The following is a 15,736-nucleotide window of genomic DNA, read 5'->3' on the forward strand; positions in this document are numbered from 1 at the left end:
TCGGCGGGGCGAGGCCCAGGGCCCGGGCGGGCGATGGAGGAGGCTCTGCTCTCCACCCCCATCAACCCCAACAACTTCCCCGCCAAGCTGTGGCGGCTGGTGAACAGTCCCCGGTACCGCTCGATCCGCTGGGACGGCCGTGGTGAGGGGCTGCTCATCGACCAGCCGCTCTTCGAGGCCGAGCTGCTCAGCCCGCCCGGGGCGGGGGCCGGGGGCGCCGGCGGCGGTGGCGGCGTCGGGGGCGCCGGGGCCGAGCCCGAGCTCTTCAAAACCACCAACTTCACCAGCTTCATCCGCCAGCTCAACCTCTACGGCTTCCGCAAGGTGGTGCTGGGCGGGCCGGGCGCGGCGGGGCCCGGGCCGGGGCCTGGGGGCGGCGGGCCGGCCGGCGACGGGCCGCTCCACCACTTCCACAGCCCGCACTTCCGCCGCGACCAGCCGCAGCTGCTCGTGCACCTCAAGAGGCTCACCAGCGCCAACAAGGCCAAGCTGGCGGCCGGCCTGGAGGTGCCCTGCCGCCCGCCCAACCGCTTCCAGAGGCTCCTCATCACGTCGGCCTCGGCCTCTGCCTCCACCTCCCCGCTGCAGCACCAGGAGCCGCCGCTGCCGCCCTCGGGGCCCCGGCCGGAGCCGCAGGGTGAGTCCCGTCCCTCCTGCTCTGCCGTGAGGGGGCAACCGCCACGCCTGCGGGCATTTCCTTGGTGGTGTCAGGGAAGCGCCCGGGAGCCGCTGTCGGCCGTGCTTGCCGAGAAGTCGGCGCGGCACGGAATCACCCGCCTTCCCGCCAGCACCTCTCCTGGACGGGGCCCATGGACGATGAGGCCATTCTGTGTCCACTGGCGGTCACGGGGACCTCTGCGTTAGGCTGGCTTTCTTGAGTCTTCTCGGAACCCTCGTGGGCTCCAAACCTCTATCGCCAGGTATCTTCTCGAGACCCGGTCTTTTCACAGCGAATACCTAAAAATAAGTAGGCCTTTGTTGAAGCCCTGGGTCTGGAAGAAACAGAACTGGCTCTTGCGTTCTGATAGGAAGCAGAACAGAGTTCCTATACAGGGTGAGGATATGGCAAAGGTCAAGGTGGGAAGGAACAGTCGCAGCCGAGAGAACGTAGAACAGTTATGCCAGACCAGGGAAAGTGGTGATCAAGGTAACTTGAGTGAGTGTCTGTCCTTGATGAGCCATGCCGTCTTCCACCCATTGACACATCTAAGAAATCTTGGAAGAAGTGTTCTCACAGTGATCATATTGTAGGTTCCGGAGTAATGTGTAGAACCGTAGGCGTTGTTTATATAACTTGAAAGCAAAAATATAATAATATATTTTCCTGTTTTTACCAGGTATTGCTCATAGGTAGAATGAATTGGCTAAACAGTTCTTTCATAGAAGCTGATTAGACCCAGTGCTTATTTAAGGTGTTATGGTTAGACACAGGTAAAACCAAATTTGTGTGTGTGTGTGTACAAATGTCCAGTTTTAGTTTAAAATGATTTTATAAAGCTCATGTTTACAACCTTGGAATTTTTCACTGTTGGCTTCAGTCTTTCAGTTTTGAAAGAAGTTTCTATGTGTAAGTCTATATTTTGTTGCTGTTCAGTTGCTCAGTCATGTCAGACTCTTTGTGACCCCATGGACTGCAGCCTGCCAGGCTTCTCTGTCCTTCACCATCTCCCAGAGCTTGCTCAAACTCATTGAGTCTGAGATGCCATCCAACCATCTTGTCCTCTGTCATCCTCTTCTCTTGCTTTCAGTCTTTCCCAGCATCAGTCTTTTCTAATGAGTCAGCTCTTTGCATCAGGTGGGCCAAAGTATTGGAGCTTCAGCATCAGTCCTTCCCATGAATATTCAGGATTGATTTCCTTTAGGACTGACTGGTTCTTGCAGTCCAAAGGACTCTCAAGAGTCTTCTCCCACACCATAGTTCAAAAGCAGTAATTCTTCAATATTCAGCCTTCTTTATGGTCCACTCTCACATCCATACATAACAACTGGAAAAACCATAGCTTTGACTAGACGGATCTTTGTTGGCAAAGTAATGTCTCTGCTTTTTAATATGCTGTCTAGATTGGGCATAGCTTTTCTTCCAAGGAGCAAGTGTCTTTTAATTTAATGGCTGCAGTCACCATCTGCAGTGATTTTGGAGCTCAAGAAAAATAAAATCTGTCACTGTTTACATTGTTTCCTTCTCTATTTGCCAGGAAGTGATGGGACTAGATGCCATGATCTTAGTTTTCTGAATGTTGGGTTTTAAGCCAGCTTTTTCACTCTTTTCTTTCACCTTCATTAAGAGGCGCTTTAGTTCTTCTTCGCTTTCTGCCATGCTGCTAAGTCACTTCAGTCATGTCCAACTCTGTGTGACCCCATAGACGGCAGCCCACCAGGCTCCCCCGTCCCTGGGATTCTCCAAGCAAGAACACTGGAGGGGTTGCCATTTCCTTCTCCAATGCATGAAAGTGAAAAGTGAAAGTGAAGTCGTTCAGTCATGTCTGATTCTTAGCAACCCCATGGACTGCAGCCTACCAGGCTCCTCCATCCATGGGATTTTCTAGGCAAGAGTACTGGAGTCGGGTGCCATTGCATAAGTATGATGTAATCTGCATATCTGAAATTATTGCTATCTCTCCCAGCAATCTTGATTCCAGCTTGTGCTTCATCCAGCCCAGCATTTCACATGATGTACTCTGCATATAAGTTAAATAAGCAGGGTAACAATATACAGCCTTGACATACTCCTTTCCCAATTTGGAACCAGTCTCAATTTGTTCCGTGTCTGGTTCTAAACTGTTGCTTCTTGACCTGCATACAGGTTTCTCAGGAGGCAGGTCAGGTGGTCTGGTATTCCCATCTCTTGAAGAATTTCCCACAGTTTGTTGTGATCCACACAGTCAAAGGCTTTAGCATAATCAGTGAAGCAGAAGTAGATGTTTTTCTGAAATTCTCTTGCTTTTTCTATGATCCAGCGATTGTTGGCAATTTGATCTCTGGTTCTTCTGCCTTTTCTAAATCCAGCTTGAACATCTAGAAGTTCTCGGTTCATGTATTGTGTTGAAGCCTAGCTTGGAGAATTTTGAGCATTACTTTGCTGGCATGTGAGATGAGTGCAATTGTGTGATAGTTTGTACATTCTCTGGCACTGACTTTCTTTGGGATTGGAATGAAAACACCTTTTCTGGTCCTGTGGCCACTGCTGAGTTTTCCAAATTTGCTGGCATATTGAGTGCAGCACTTTCACAGCATCATCTTTTAGGATTTGGAATAGCTTAACTGGAATTTCATCACCTCCGCTAGCTTTGTTTGTAGTGATGCTTCCTAAGGCCGACTTGACTTTGCACTCCAGGATGTTTGGCTCTAGGTGAGTGATAACACCATCGTGGTTATCTGTATCATTAAGATCTTTTTTGTATAGTTTTTCTGTGTGTGCTTGTCACCTCTTCTTAATATCTTCTGCTCTGTTAGGTCCATACCATTTCTGTCCTTTATTATTGCCCATCTTTGCTTGCAAGTCTATGTTTACTCAAACTTAAAAAGCTCTCTGTGATAGAAAATTACTTTGAGTTTTAAAATTATTTTCAACTTGATTTCTGATACCCTCCCCCTTCTTCCAGGAAGGTGAGGGTGGCAATATTTCCTTTCCTTGTTTAAAGAGTGGGTGATGTGTAGCAGCATACCAAGAAAGCAACAGGATATAATTATGAGAATTCATTCTTTACCTTCAACCAGGAGAGTAATAGAGACATTTTCATCGTGTTAACAAGAGATTTAACAGAAAAGTGTCTGGCTTACTTTTCAGTTATGGGAAAATTTTAAATATACAAATAAAAGTAACACTGTGTTCAGTTTAATGTAAGCCCAGGGTTAGGAATGAGCAATCTTCATTTGGAATTTAGAAGATGGATTAGGTTGTGTATCTGTGGAGTTTAGAAGATAAGGGATTAGGTTAGAGTTCTAGGAACTAGTTGGAAAAGTAGCAGTGGCATAGGAATGTTCTAAAGGAATTCTAAAGGAATATTAAGCCACTTACTTCCATGTGATGTCCATTGATTTTTGTGGGGAATCAAATGGAGAAAGGCAGTGGATACAATATCTTGGCATTCATTTAGATATTTGTTTTTTCAGATTGTGTATCTGGTGGGCGTAAGGAGAAAAGACTGAAAATGTGTTCTTGGGAAAAACAGGATCACTATTTCAAAGAAAGAAACACACATGCATACATAGAGACCAATTCTTGCTCACTTGTTCCTCTTCTCCGATTTCTTTTTTCCCTGCCCTATCCTACACCTAGTTGTAGTTTAAGTATAGAGTTCATTTCGGTTGAAGAAGCACAGGGGCTATGTAGAATCTGATTTTTCTCACTTATAATTCAGTTGGTCAGCATTTTAAAGATTACTTGTTGAAAAACATAAATGTAATTCATACTTTTTTGGTATAGCTAATACATAAGTTCATATTACCTCCATTATCATAGTTTTCATACATTTCATACATTCTGCTTGTTGGTATGTATAGAAAATATGTCAGGTGTGGATTGTCCACAACATAGACTTGGTTCATTAGGAAATTGTGTTACTGACTTGGGTGGAATGTAATTCTAAGAATACAGGTCCAACTTTGTTTTGCTTTATCTCCATGTTCTAAGTCCTTGGTTCTCTTTCGGCTCACTAATTTTTATTCTGCTTAATTCTTGATTATATGCCTGACTATACTGCTCCTTCTTCATTTCCTTTTTGTGTTCTGTGTTCTACTGCAGCTTCTGATTTAAATACTTCTCTTTTGCAGTAGAATCCTCTGTGTTAGGACCTGGTTCTTTTACCCAGGTCCATTGAGCCAGTTGTCCTGTTCACCTTCTGAGAATGTTGTTCAGTTGGTAAGGCACGTCTGACTCTTTGAGACTCTATGGACTGCAACATGCCAGACTTCCCTGTCCTCACTGTCTCCCGGAGTTTGCTCAAACTCATGTCCATTGAGTCAGTGATGCCATCCAACCGTCTTATCCTCTGTCACCCCTCTGTTGCTGCTGCTGCTGCTAAGTCGCTTTAGTCGTGTCTGACTCTGTGCGACCCCATAGACGGCAGCCTGCCAGGCTCCCCTGTCCCTGGGATTCTCCAGGCAAGAATACTGGAGTGGGTTGCCATTTCCTTTCCAATGCATGAAAGTGAAAAGTGAAAGTGAAGTCGCTCAGTCGTGTCCGACTCTTAGCGACCCCATGGACTGCAGCCCACCAGGCTCCTCCGCCCATGGGATTTTTCCAGGCAAGAGTACTGGAGTGGGGTGCCATCACCTTCTCCGTCACCCCTCTGTACTTGATAAGAAATGTGAGGGTCACATGTTTTTCCTGTTTTTGTTTGCCTGCTATTGTTACCTTGTTTTTATTGGCAGTTTATTTCATAATATTTGTTAAAGCTTTCTAAACTAACTCTCAAGAACCAAGTTTTGGGAAAGAGGCAAGTTCTCTCCTGGGGACTGATTAGCTCAGATTCACTTTTACAGATGGAATAGAAAGAACAACAGAAATTCAGCCTACCTTACATTTTTAGGATCCTGGATTTAAGCTTTGCCAAATATATATCTTAGATGTCCTAAAGACATGTAGGTGATGTTCTATAAAGTTGGTAGACTAGAACCCTGCGAAGTAACCTCTAACAGAAGAATAAGAGCTGAACATGTTTTAGTTCTTAATTAAAAATGAAAACAAATGTCCTTCTAATTTGTGTCCTGTGTCCTTACATTAGCAGTATCTAAAATATTTAAATATTTGGGCATCACTCAGAATTTATCATAGTAGAAGTAGAATTGTATTTTAATTCAGATCTAAATTTGAATTTGAGAAATCAGGTTAGAGTATTCTTTAATTATCTATTGTTATCAACAGTCTGAAAATTCATCAACAACTTAACCTTAAAGAGGGTAAAGAAGGGTTAGTGAGCTATTCCACACTCTAGCAATATCAAGTTTTAGCATCCAAGAAAGAAAAAAAAAAAAAAACAAGTGATGGGCAGTTTGGGACCTCACAAACAAAAAATGTTTCTTTAGGTCTTAAAGCAAAGAACCGTCAGTGGTAGTTCAAAGTGTGTATACATGTGTTTGCTAGTCAGCATAAAAACTATTTTGTATTTTAAAAGTAGTTTTTAAAAGGTGTATCATTTAAATACATTTAATCTTCTGAAGGAGGAGTTTTTTTGTCCATTAGATTTTTTTCTCCATTAGCTCTTGATTTCCAGAATTGTTTTTTGTTTCTTATTTTAACTTTTTAATTTATATTGGAGTATAGCCAATTACCAATGTTGTGACAGTTTCAGCAAACAGCAAAGAGACTCAGTCTACGTGTATCCATTTGCCTCTAAACTCCCTTTACATCCAGATTGCCACATAACATTGAACAGAATTCCCTGTGCTACAGGATAGGTCCTTACTGGTTATCCATTTTGTGTGTACATGTCTGCCCCAAACTCCTATATTTGTTTATTTTTGGCATTAATGCTTTATTCTTCTTAAATTTTAAGGGTTTATTTGAGCAAAATCAATTTGAATCAGGCAGCACCAAAACAGAAGTGGTTATGAGCACTTCTTAATGCTTCATTCTTTAGAAGAAATCAAACATTATAGGAATACTAGAACAAAAGATGTATAACATATTTAAATATTTGGAAAAGTAGGTATGTGAGTGCCATCTTTAGCAGATGAGTAGCACATAAATTAGACTTTCCCTCTGTTTTATAGATTATAGGTATAGTTTATATATATATTTTATTTATATAGATATAGTTTTATAGATATAGCTTAATACAACAAAAACAAATTGAAAAGGCTTTGTGAACCACATAATTTAATAGGTAAAATCCTTCCTAGGAATAAATTAGACTAGCTTTATCTTCAAGAACCACAGTCTTTAAAATAAGTTCAGCTTGCAACTTTTATATTTTCCTTTTCTTCATTATGTAGTATTGCTCTTTCTCTCTCTTCCTCATCTCCACTGATTAATTCCTTTCTACCTTGCAAGATAAGAAAAAGCAAATATAGGAATCTCTTGTCCTGAGTGTGTGGATTTTTAACAGACTCTCCAGGTGATTCAAATGTAAATCAGTGTTTGAGAGCCATTGATATCTAGGAAGGGACTAGAGATAGTCTGAAGAAAAAGAGACCATGGAAAATTTTTGATTCAGGAATGACCAAGTCAGAGTTTCCAAGCTTGACTTTTCTGCAAAGATTGTTATTAAAATTTTTTTAAAAATTGAAAGGGAGCAAAGAACATGAAATTTCTTTTTGTGGGATAATTTTTATTTTTTCCATACTTACATCTTTCATGAATATGGTTGAGTGCTTATTTTTGTACCTATTATTAAGATTCCTGAATGATTTAAAAGACCAAATGGAATTTCTAAAACTTCTAGGAAGTACTGATAGTTTACAGATTGGGAAAATCTGGGTCAGTCAGTTGAGGTGAAAGGTAAGATGACATTTAACCTTTGGTTTAATTTGATTTAATGTTAGAGTTTGGCCACTTTGTCTCTTATCACAATCATATTGACAACCAAACAAAATTTGTTTGATTATTTTTTCAGCATTATATTTGTAATTTCATGTTGTGTATTCTGAACTTGTTTTTACCAATAAATTTCTGTTGTGTTGAGAATGGCTGGAAACTCAGCATATTCACAAGTGAAGAGTAGTGTATGTTTTGTGACTTTTGGTTTACTACGTCTGGTGGTGTAATATAAAATTAGTAAATGTGCTCTTCCTCTTTTATGCAGGACCAGTGGCTGTAGGACAATTTCACCGGTCGTTCCGGCGCGATAGTTTGTCTCCTTACTCCTACGTATCGACTTCATCCCACAACCACAGTACTTTTCCTCTGAAAGGTTTAGATCGGACCCAGATCCCTCCTAGAACATGGCAGAACTCTCTTGGAATGCACCCAGGACAAGTGGAAACGTCTCCTACTTTTTCAGATAAAGGGGTTCCATTTCCTGTACTACAGAGGTTTCCAACTGAGGTTACGTATACCCTGCAGCCCAGTGCCACATCCGTACACGTTCAGCAAGGTCCTCAAACAATGGTCAGCTCCTCCCAAAAATACAGTAACTACACGCCCTCAGCGCAGTACTCCCAAGCCTACTATCCAACAGGTATGAGAAATTCAAATTCAGTGGTTTCTTTTAAGGTACTTGATAATGAGAATTTATATTTTTTTAAATGCATTTTTGTATGCCTAAACAAAAATAGGAATGTACACCTAAGAAATGTCAAAGATTTCTCATGAGTACTCATTTTTTTAGCAATATGTGAAATTTCATTATGTTCTTAAAGGCTGTGAAAATTGTTGGAGCATAGAAGTGTATATTTTAGTGAAACTTTGGTATCCTCAAAATATGTTCTGGTAAGACTTAGTACACCAGATCTTGGTATAACACTGTTCTTGGTGTAGTAGTTTTTTGTGGGTTTTTTCCTTTTAGAAAAAAACTACTTATATTACATATTGTTTATTTTTTAGTTATATAGCTGAGACTACCTCATAATGAAATAATCTTAGTATCTCAGTAATGAAGTTTAATAAAAGAGCCTACTCACCATCTCTTAAGACTAAATTATATCCTTTTAATAAAAATGTAATGGTGTGGTTTAGCAGTGCAAACCACTGCAGGGTTAATCTCAGCCAGCGAGCAGCTGGGAGTAGCTGCGAGAAGAGCCTGACAATGACAGCTGACCTAGAGCTCAGCCAAGGGCATGGAAGACCTGCCAGTAGAGCTCAGGCCACTCATTGGGAATCCATGTGATAGTGACCATCCATTTAGCTTCTTGGGGCCAGGGGATGTTTTTGCGGGGATACATTTTTGCAGAATGATAATGTTACCATTTAATTAAAAACAATTTATTGTTTTGCAGAAGCACCATAGAGGTGATATGTGTTTTCATTATTGTTTACACAGAGTGATGAAATGGGGCAATAGAAAAAAGTCAAGGGTCAAGGCTTTCAGAAAAGACCAGGAAGAGAAAAAAGGGGGCAGTCCTTTGCCCTTTGAATTAAGAGTGTAGGCATATTAATTAAGTACAGCTGGAAGCAGTCTCCAGAGGTATTTTTGTTAGACCACTTTTCCCAGGCAGGCTGAAATCAAAAACTAAAATGAGTGGGAGGCATGTAAATTAGATAAGGGGGTTAAATGATTGGTTGTCTTTTAAAAGCTATAAATTTGAAAACTGTTCCGTTTATAATAATGCTGGTAATATGCAACCATTTTTATTTATTATTGGCTCATTGCATTCTACCTAAATACAGACAGTAAAAGTGCTTTGAGAAAATAAAGCAATCCAGTAAAAGGGATTGCTTTATTTTCTCAAAGCACTTAAGTTTAATAATATTAAAATAATAAAACCAGAGGTTAAATTAGATTGAGTTCTATAGATTTTTGGATCTGCTACTGTTTTGGTGGATGGAGAAGGATAAGGGGAAGAAATTATATGGAGTAAGATGATATAGCACTTTAATTGTTTGCCTACTAGAAATTTTAAAAATCTTTAACCTTATATATAAAAAAAGTGGAGGCTTAATTCTCTTTTTTCAGACTTTCAGCTAATTCTTTGAAGAACAAAAATACCTGGGTGATCTTGAAAGCTAGAAGATGACATTTTATGTTATATATCTTATGTATAGCAACAAATAGTGTCAGATCTTTCCTGAGGGATTTTTAATCAATATTTGATAAATTAGGCATTTCTATCTAAATTATAATTTGGCTGCATTCCATAAATGCATAGAGTATATATATATATGAGAGAGAGACAGTCTGTGTTTTTCTTATACTTGCTTTACATTCTATAGCCCATCAACTGGACAACACCCCTCTCTTCCTTTTAGCAATGAATGTTTCTCTCCCTAACCTCCCTTAAACGCCCCTCCTCTACACTTCTAAAGACTCAAAAACTGGGGAGTTGAAATTTAGGAGGACTACAAGAGAGAGAGAAATGGGCTTGGCCTTCTAACTTGGAATTTTGGAGAAATTTCCCTATGTACATATTAGATACGGCGGTTAGGTTCCTTATTACGATTAGTGCTGCAGTTAAGGTACGGGTGGTTATAGTCTGGCTTAGGAGCCAGACTAGCCTGTATGATGATGTTTCTACGGGAAAATGTATTCCAAGTTCCGAACAATCCTCTTAGAAACTCCTAGTTCTAAATTTTATGAGAACTAGTTGTATGTTATTAGAAAATACTACAAATAGTTAATATTATTCATTTGTTATAGAAGTACTATTTGTTAAATTATTACAATTTAGGATCTGTGTCATTTAAAAAATATTTTGTGTTAGCTTGGATTTAAATTTATAAATAAACTTATTAATTTTATAATTACATTGAAAATTGTCTTCAGGAGTCCAAGATAGGACTAGGAAAGAGACACATTAAAAGAAGAAGTGCTGCTGATGTTTTGATAGAATAGAGTGCATATGAAATAGAATATTGTATTATCTGAATTTTTGTTTTGTCTTCTTTGATATGGATGATTGAAATTACTGTGAAGGTTCTGAGGTTATGAGAAAAAGAAAGAAATCTCATGATTTCATAATGAATTCTAATACATAGAGTAGTTCTATGATATAATGTAGGAAAATTGCTTTGAACATTCTGAAGTACTATAGAAATAAAAAGTTGTATTGTTAAATACAAAAGACCTTCTATGGAAGGGGAAGAAAATGCCAAAGAAATAAGTGTAACAAGTACTTAATTCCTGCAAATCTTGGGTGAAGGAGGCAAGACATAGTGAGCAGTTTAACCAATATTTAGTGAATACCTGTTTGTGAAGGGCTTTACAAATGACTTTACCAAAGTTAAGTAAAATGCTACTCTCAGAGGCAGGATAATAATCACTCTCAATCCAGCTTTCCAAATCCTAATAAAGTAACTAATTTTGGAATAATGATCATACTTGAATCCTTTCAAAGTGAATTATATGACTTGAGATTTGGATCAAATTTTAGTTAAAAAAAAAAAACAATACTCAACTTCATTTAAAAATCAGTTATATTGAAAATAAACTTGGATCTGGTCTTCATGTGGTATAACCAGTAAAATTTGTATTTTGTAATATTTCATAAATTATTTCTCTAGTAAAGCCAAACTTTGAGACTAAAAAACTGCTCTCAAGACTGACTCGTAAATGGCCTCACCTGAGTTGTTGCTCACATTTGCCCTTCCTCTCTTGAGGCATCTGTTTTCTTTGCCCTGCTCGTTTACATTTTTTCCACTCTTAACCACTTCTTCAAAGACAAATGTTATAGATCCAGCATTAGTGGACTCTTTTTAGTCTTGCCCTATCTTGAATTCAGTTTTCTTCTCTAATATTGTTTTCAGGGTGCTACTATAATTTCCCTTTTTTATAAAAAAACTTTATTTTAGACCTTTTTGTTTTGCTCATTCTGTATGTATTTGAACATACATAAGAATATTAGTATATTCATATTTATATACAGAATCCTGTATTGAGGAATTGTTTTCCTTTGACTCATGTTGTAATGCTGAACTGATTCAAAGTTAACTTTGACTTTTTGCCCAGGTTAAGTTTTAAGCTCAAAGCAGTGATTGGTGATTTGTAGCTGCCCTTTGTCTCGTATATTTGTGTAGCAGTCACTGTGACCAGGTACTATGCTGAGTGCTTTCCAAATATTAATTCATTTAATCCTCAAAACAACTTTATAAGATAGGGAAAGTAGTTATCCTCATTTCATAGATTAGAAGCCGAAGCACAGCTCAGCACAGGCAGGGCTAGGAAACAAATCGAGGCCAATTCTCTCGAGTTCATTCCTTCGGCCATTATACTCTGCTTGCTGCTGCCGGCCTGCTTGTAATACAGAGAGGACGTTTTGTTTGTTTTGTTTTTCTTCTGAGAGGCTTTTTCCTGGTATACCTCTTCCCCAGAGTTAGTTCCTTCCAGATAGGGTAGGTGACAGATACTGGTCAGGGGGACCTCGCCTTCTGTGCTACGGATGGCAGGGCACTGGGCTGTTGACTCTGCTCGAGCAGAGACAGACTCCATCCAGCTGCTAGAGTGGGACATTCCGTCTGCAGCTGTGTCTAATTCATCTCTGTATCCCCCTGCACCTGGTGTAGTGCTTGGCCATAATGGGCTCTCAGTAAATATTTATTGAGTAAACGAAGTACTTTTAGCCTCAGCTTTGCAGTTAGTCATATGATGGACATTGTGACGTTCTGTGGATTATTTCATGTCACTCGGTTTCAATTTCCCTTTCCAAAAAGTGGCAGTAATAGTTTGGGTCTGGGATTAAATGAATTAATGTATAGAATTTGAATAGACTTCAAAATTAAAACACTTAAAAACTTTATATTTACATATAAAGGATAACATTTTAAAAGCTGTATTTCAGATGAGTCCTAGCTTAGTCCTAGCTACTAAGACTTTAAAGGCTGACTGAAGTGATTTAAAAGAATATACCCTTCTCATGAAGGTGCATGTGTTTTATTATTTTCTGAATTGACTCTTGGGCAAAGAAGGTTGATGATTACTGTTTTGAAGTACATTAAATTTTAAACGTTTGATCTTTAGGCTTTTCATTCTACATAATGTACATAAACAAGTATAGAATATGAAGTTATAAGAACTTTCTGATGCTCTGGGAGCCTGTATTGTCAGTTTCTCTGGAAAGGTCTGATTTTGTTCTTATGGAGAGAGGATATACATTAGGAGGATTTTTAAGTAAAAGCACAATTATATTTTATTTTCATTGCAGTAAAATACATACAGGATTGACCATTTTAGCCATTTTTAAGTGTATAGCTCTGTGGTATTAAATACATTCACATTGTTATACTAGCATCACCACCATCCTTTTCTAGAACTTTTTCGTCTTTCCCCAGCTGAAACTCTGTACCCAGTAAACACTAACTTCGCATTCCCCTCTCGCCGTCTTGTGGCGACTGCCGTCCTGCTCTCTGTCTTGAAGAATCTGCTAACTCTAGGAACCTCATATGAGGGCAATCGTTTATTTGTCCTTTTGTGATTGGCATCTTTCATTTATTCCAAGTCATTGATATTGTGGGATGAGTCAAAATCTCCTTCCTTTAAATGCTGAATAATTTTCTGAAATTTCCATAGGTATGGACCACATTTTGTCAGTTCGCCTGTTGATAGACGCTGGGTTGCTTCTACCTTTTGGCTATTGGTGCTCTGAACTTGGTTCTACAATAATATGTTCTGCTTTCACTTCTTTTGGTTATAGACTCGAATACCCTTTCTTTACCTCACTGTAGATGAGATGTTGGGGTTCTAGTTGCTGTCGTAACTTACCTTGAAATTAACTTTACTATTAGGATATTTTTCCTTTTGAGTATTTCTTTGCTGTTGATACTGTACTATTCCAGAGTAGCTTCAAGTCCAAAACATTTTATTTTTATTTATTTATTTATTTTTTAAAACATTTAAATTATAAATATGAATTACCTACATTGGATAAAGTATATGAACTTGTTTTCCTAACCTATAGTGGATGTGAAAATTTTTACCTTTAGATAAATTTTTAGTAATCTATTTTTACCATAAAAGATGTCATCAACTCTTATATATGAAATAGAAATTGTTCACTATTTCCAGCTTTTTATTCTACATGCGATTCAGTGCCTTAAATGAACACTGCCTTCAGAAAGATACTGAAGGATCTTTATGGAGATGAACGTGTCTTCGTAGTGATAAACTCAGTTTTAGAAGTGTTAGTACTTTCACAGTGCTTTCCTAATACACACTAGATTAATTTTTCATGTATGAAGCACACATTTGTATTTTTATAACTAGATTTTCATATCCAGTGAACTTATTAATACTTTACTTTGTTCTGTTTTGTTGACTGTATGAAGTAGGACTGCTCTGGTAAGGAACTAGCCATTGAGGAGTCTTTTTGGATTAGCTGTTCACCTCCCTGTCTTCATGCAGGCACCTTTCTACTTTCCATTTGTAACTGGACACTTTAAAGGACAGTCACTGTTTTGCTGTTTCCTTAGATACCAAGTCAGCTATCAACTATATATTAATATATTATTGACTTGTATGTTATATTTTAGTGCTATATATTCTATGTTATTTTTTTAAGAAATTTATTTTAAGGTACACTTTAACAACTATTCAAAATATGTAAACTGTGGCATCAGATTGATTATAGCACTATCAGAAAAATAAAGCTAATATCTTTCATTGTTTTATTTGTAACAAAACACTTTTATGGTGCCCTGATGGGTGAAAAGATCCCTTGGAGGAGGAAATGGCAACTCACTCCAGCATTCTTGCCTGGAAAATTCCATGGACAGAGGAGCCTGAGGAGCTGCAGTCTGGGGATTCACAGAGTCCAACATGACTGAGCACACACACACGATAGGGGAAAATCTGCAGCCCCTGACTGAGTCCTTTCTGCCACTAGGGGGTTGTTTTTCTTAGCTGTTAAAACCGGACAAAGATCCCAGTTTTTTTCAGTTTCAGCAATCCCTGCAGACCCCTCCTTAGCTTTTTGGATTTAACTTATTTCCCAGGGTATTTATGCTTTTAAATATTCTGGGAAACCAAATTCCAATCCAAAAATTTTTAATTGTGTATTTGAATAATCTCAAAGGATATGGAAAGTGACAGCTGCTTGAATTTCATGTGGCCATCCTAGTAATATCTGGCTTTTTTAACCACTGGAATTGTTAAAATTATGTAATTCAGAAAACATCAACCCTTATATTCTTACTTGAACTAGAATTCTATCCATTATTTTTTTATTTCCATGTGTAAAATTTAATGCCTTAAAATGCACATGATATAAAATATTTCTCTTATACCTTTATGAACTTCTGACATTTTAAAAATCCATAGTCAGGAGAAGGCAATGGCACCCCACTCCAGTACTCTTGCCTGGAAAATCCCATGGACGGAGGAGCCTGGTAGGCTGCAGTCCATGGGGTCGCTAGGAGTCGGACAAGACTGAGCGACTTCACTTTCACTTTTCACTTTCATGCATCGGAGAAGGAAATGGCAACCCACTCCAATGTTCTTTCCAGGAGAATCCCAGGGACGGGGAAGCCTGGTGGGCTGCCGTCTATGGGGTCACACAGAGTCGGACACGACTGAAGTGACTTAGCAGCAGCAGCAGGGTTAGGCCAAGTTTAGACTCCTCTTGTATACCATTAGATGCCTTATTTTAGGGAAACATTAATTAGTTCATCAATACCTTAAGATCTAGTTATTCAAACAATTATAGTTATACGTAATCTGTTATACTATAGAGAATTATGAATGATTTTTCAGATGCATTTATTAAAATCCTTATAATGTTCTGTATCTCATTCTTGTGATTTACTAGTGTAACAGCCCTATGAGACAAGGCAATGGGTTTTTTCATATTAGATCATCAATGGGGACAGAAGGCTTGACTCTACTCCTGCAACTTGTTGACTTAATAGTATCTTCAGTATTACCTTTAGGCATTCAGGATAAGCTATGTTCATAAAGAGCAAGGTGCTTGAACAAGCTTGGAATGACTCCCCAAGCAAAGACTGCTGAGAAGAAAATTGCCAGTGGCTGCTCAAGCTACTGCAGTGTGTAAACTGAGGAAGGCCAACCACAGGAGAGGTTAGGAACATTCTGGAGCTCATAGCTTTGTAGGAGTAAACAAAGTTACAGGCCCAGCAAGGTAGCGCATAGAAATCCGAGATGGAGCCGTCCCTATGGAGGAGACTGAAGGTCCAAGATGCGGGATTCCAAAA

The 15,736-nt window shown here is 38.9% G+C and overlaps 1 protein-coding gene across 5 annotated transcripts in view; it reads left to right on the plus strand.

The window, feature by feature from the left end:
- Positions 1-15,736, plus strand: part of HSF5 (heat shock transcription factor 5) — a 54,304-nt gene continuing 38,568 nt past the window's right edge. For 2 of the 5 annotated variants that reach the window (XM_025281217.3, XM_044939631.2), the window contains exons 1-2: positions 1-637; positions 7,746-8,120. In XM_025281217.3, coding sequence (XP_025137002.2) covers positions 34-637; positions 7,746-8,120 — 979 coding nt within the window. In that variant the 5' untranslated portion in view covers positions 1-33. The remainder of the gene's footprint in view (positions 638-7,745; positions 8,121-15,736) is intronic. The other 3 variants (XR_006549691.2, XM_044939632.2, XM_025281219.3) reach the window with 3 other exon arrangements.

Source organism: Bubalus bubalis, chromosome 3, assembly GCF_019923935.1.
Source record: "Bubalus bubalis isolate 160015118507 breed Murrah chromosome 3, NDDB_SH_1, whole genome shotgun sequence".
Lineage (NCBI taxonomy): Eukaryota > Metazoa > Chordata > Mammalia > Artiodactyla > Bovidae > Bubalus > Bubalus bubalis.